This window comes from Triticum aestivum, chromosome 1B, assembly GCF_018294505.1.
Source record: "Triticum aestivum cultivar Chinese Spring chromosome 1B, IWGSC CS RefSeq v2.1, whole genome shotgun sequence".
In the NCBI taxonomy this organism is placed as follows: domain Eukaryota; kingdom Viridiplantae; phylum Streptophyta; class Magnoliopsida; order Poales; family Poaceae; genus Triticum; species Triticum aestivum.
The window spans coordinates 658,763,198-658,765,102 of record NC_057795.1 but is presented as its reverse complement, the minus strand read 5'-3'; the positions used below and the strand labels follow the sequence as shown (position 1 = coordinate 658,765,102).

The following is a 1,905-nucleotide window of genomic DNA, read 5'->3' as shown; positions in this document are numbered from 1 at the left end:
CGCACGCGCCCGCGGCACCTTCGAAATATTATTTTATAAGTGGCATAAAAATGTTCTCGGAATGGGTTGCAACTTGTCGTGCGGTCTTATTATAGTGTAGACAGACCGCCTGCCAAGTTTCGTCGCATTCGGAGTCCGTTTGACTGCCCAACCATTAAATATGTAACCGCGGTATAGTCGGTATATTCGTCGGACGTTTCGGTCTCCGAAACCATTGCCGGGCTGCATTTCTCTTCTCTCCCCTCAGCTCAAAACCTCTCTCACACAGCCCACTAATCCCTCCTAGGCCGAGCCTAGTCCCTCTCTGATCCGGAGCCGTCCGATGGCGATCCGAGGCTCCGAAACGCTCCGAAAAGCCCCCAAAACCCCCAACCCTAGACCCCTGCCTATTTAAGAAGCCCCCCTTGCCATTTTTGAGTGCCCCTAGCCTTCCCCTACCCTCAGCCGCCGCATCCCCCTCGAAAACCGTGCCACCAGCCAGATCCATCCACCTCCTCCCTGTTTTCTGGCGCCCTCCACCTCATCCTCGCCACGTGGCGCCGCCTGAGTGGTCGCGCCGCCACCCAGCATCGCTCCCCTCCAACCGCAGCTGGCCACGTCGCCCCTGCCTCCCTCCTCCACCTCGCGCGGCCCGCAGAGCCCGTCCGAGGCCCGCTCAGGCCCGAATCGCCTCCGTCCGGGCGCCCGCTCGCCTCCCGGCCCCGCAGCTCTGCTCGATGGGATCGAGAGAGATCCTGAGCACCACCGCCTCTCGCCTCCCGCCGGCGACCCGGCAGCCCCGCCGGAGCCAGCAGGTCAGCGCCCCGCGCCCCATCTCCTCCTTCCCTCTCCTTCCTGCCCTTCTTCCTCCTCGCCCTCTCATCCTCTCTCTCTCCCTTCACAGGCCGCCATGGACGCCGACCCCATCGAGGTCTTGTCGCCCCGAGCTCGGCCTCGGGTCAGATCCGGCCGGAAACGGGGCCCCGCCTCCTCCCGTGGCTGGATCCGCCCATCCCTGTCCTCTCCTCGCGCCCCGGCCTCCTCCTGGCGCTCGCCGCCGGCGCCGCCTCCGCTCGTCCTCGTCGGGCGAGGACGACGCCCTCGCCTCCCCGTCGCGCCCCGCGTGGGCCTCCCCAGGCCCAGCCGTAGCCAGCCCCAGGCCCCGCCGAAGCCGCGCCAGGCCCAGCCGGCCTCCTCCACCGAGCCGGCCCAAGTGCCGTGGTGAGCAGCCCCCCCCACTGTTGGCCCAGCCAGATTCGGCCCAGAATAGATTTTTTTCCGTTTTGCGATTTGTCTATTATTCCGCTGAATTACAGTTTTGCAGAAAACCCCCTGTTGTTCATGCATTTAATATCTCACAAACTGTGCATCGGATTAAAATAATTTATATATGTAAAATGCTCAGAAAATTGTGTAGATTAATAATATGACATTTTCATCCATGTTTAAAATGTTTAATTTGCTGTTTGCATTACTTTGCATAAATGCCATGCTAAAATGATTTATTTCATAACTAAATAACCGTAGCTCCGTTTTAAATAATCTTTATATGTAAATGGGGTGGAAAAATGCCTAGATTAACATGGTGCACTTTATTTTCCTGTTTAACAACAATAAAATTGTGTTTAGGGCAGAACAGTACCGAATCTAAAATATGCATATGGGGATTTTCCGGACTTGTTGTTTGTTGTTCCGGCCTCATTTAAACTTGTCTAGATAGGTAGTTTTTCATATGCTTCACCCCTTGCCATGTTTAACAACATTTAACATTGTTGTGTACCTAACCGAGAGATAACTAAATAATTGCATGTGGTGTTTCATCAATATGCAACTCGTTGCATATTGAGCTCCACTTAACTTGTAGTATTGTTTGTTGCACTTTGCCATGCCATGCCTCATTAAACCGGACATGCATCATACTTGTTT

At 55.1% G+C, this 1,905-nt stretch overlaps 1 protein-coding gene across 1 annotated transcript; it reads left to right on the top strand.

The window, feature by feature from the left end:
• Positions 1 to 444: 444 nt before the first annotated feature.
• On the top strand, positions 445 to 1,304 carry LOC123098944 (translation initiation factor IF-2-like). The gene is made up of 2 exons (XM_044521033.1): positions 445 to 794; positions 884 to 1,304. The coding sequence occupies exons 1-2, from the start codon at positions 717 to 719 to the stop codon at positions 1,202 to 1,204; spliced, it is 399 nt and encodes a 132-aa protein (XP_044376968.1). The 5' UTR covers positions 445 to 716; the 3' UTR covers positions 1,205 to 1,304.
• Positions 1,305 to 1,905: the final 601 nt, after the last annotated feature.

What these genes read in the sequence shown, in the direction of transcription:
- LOC123098944 (XM_044521033.1), top strand. Translation starts at nt 717, where the DNA reads ATGGGATCGAGAGAGATCCTGAGCACCACCGCCTCTCGCCTCCCGCCG. An exon ending in AGCCCCGCCGGAGCCAGCAG is followed by an intron (nt 795 to 883) that starts GTCAGCGCCCCG and finishes CTCCCTTCACAG; the next exon opens with GCCGCCATGGACGCCGACCC.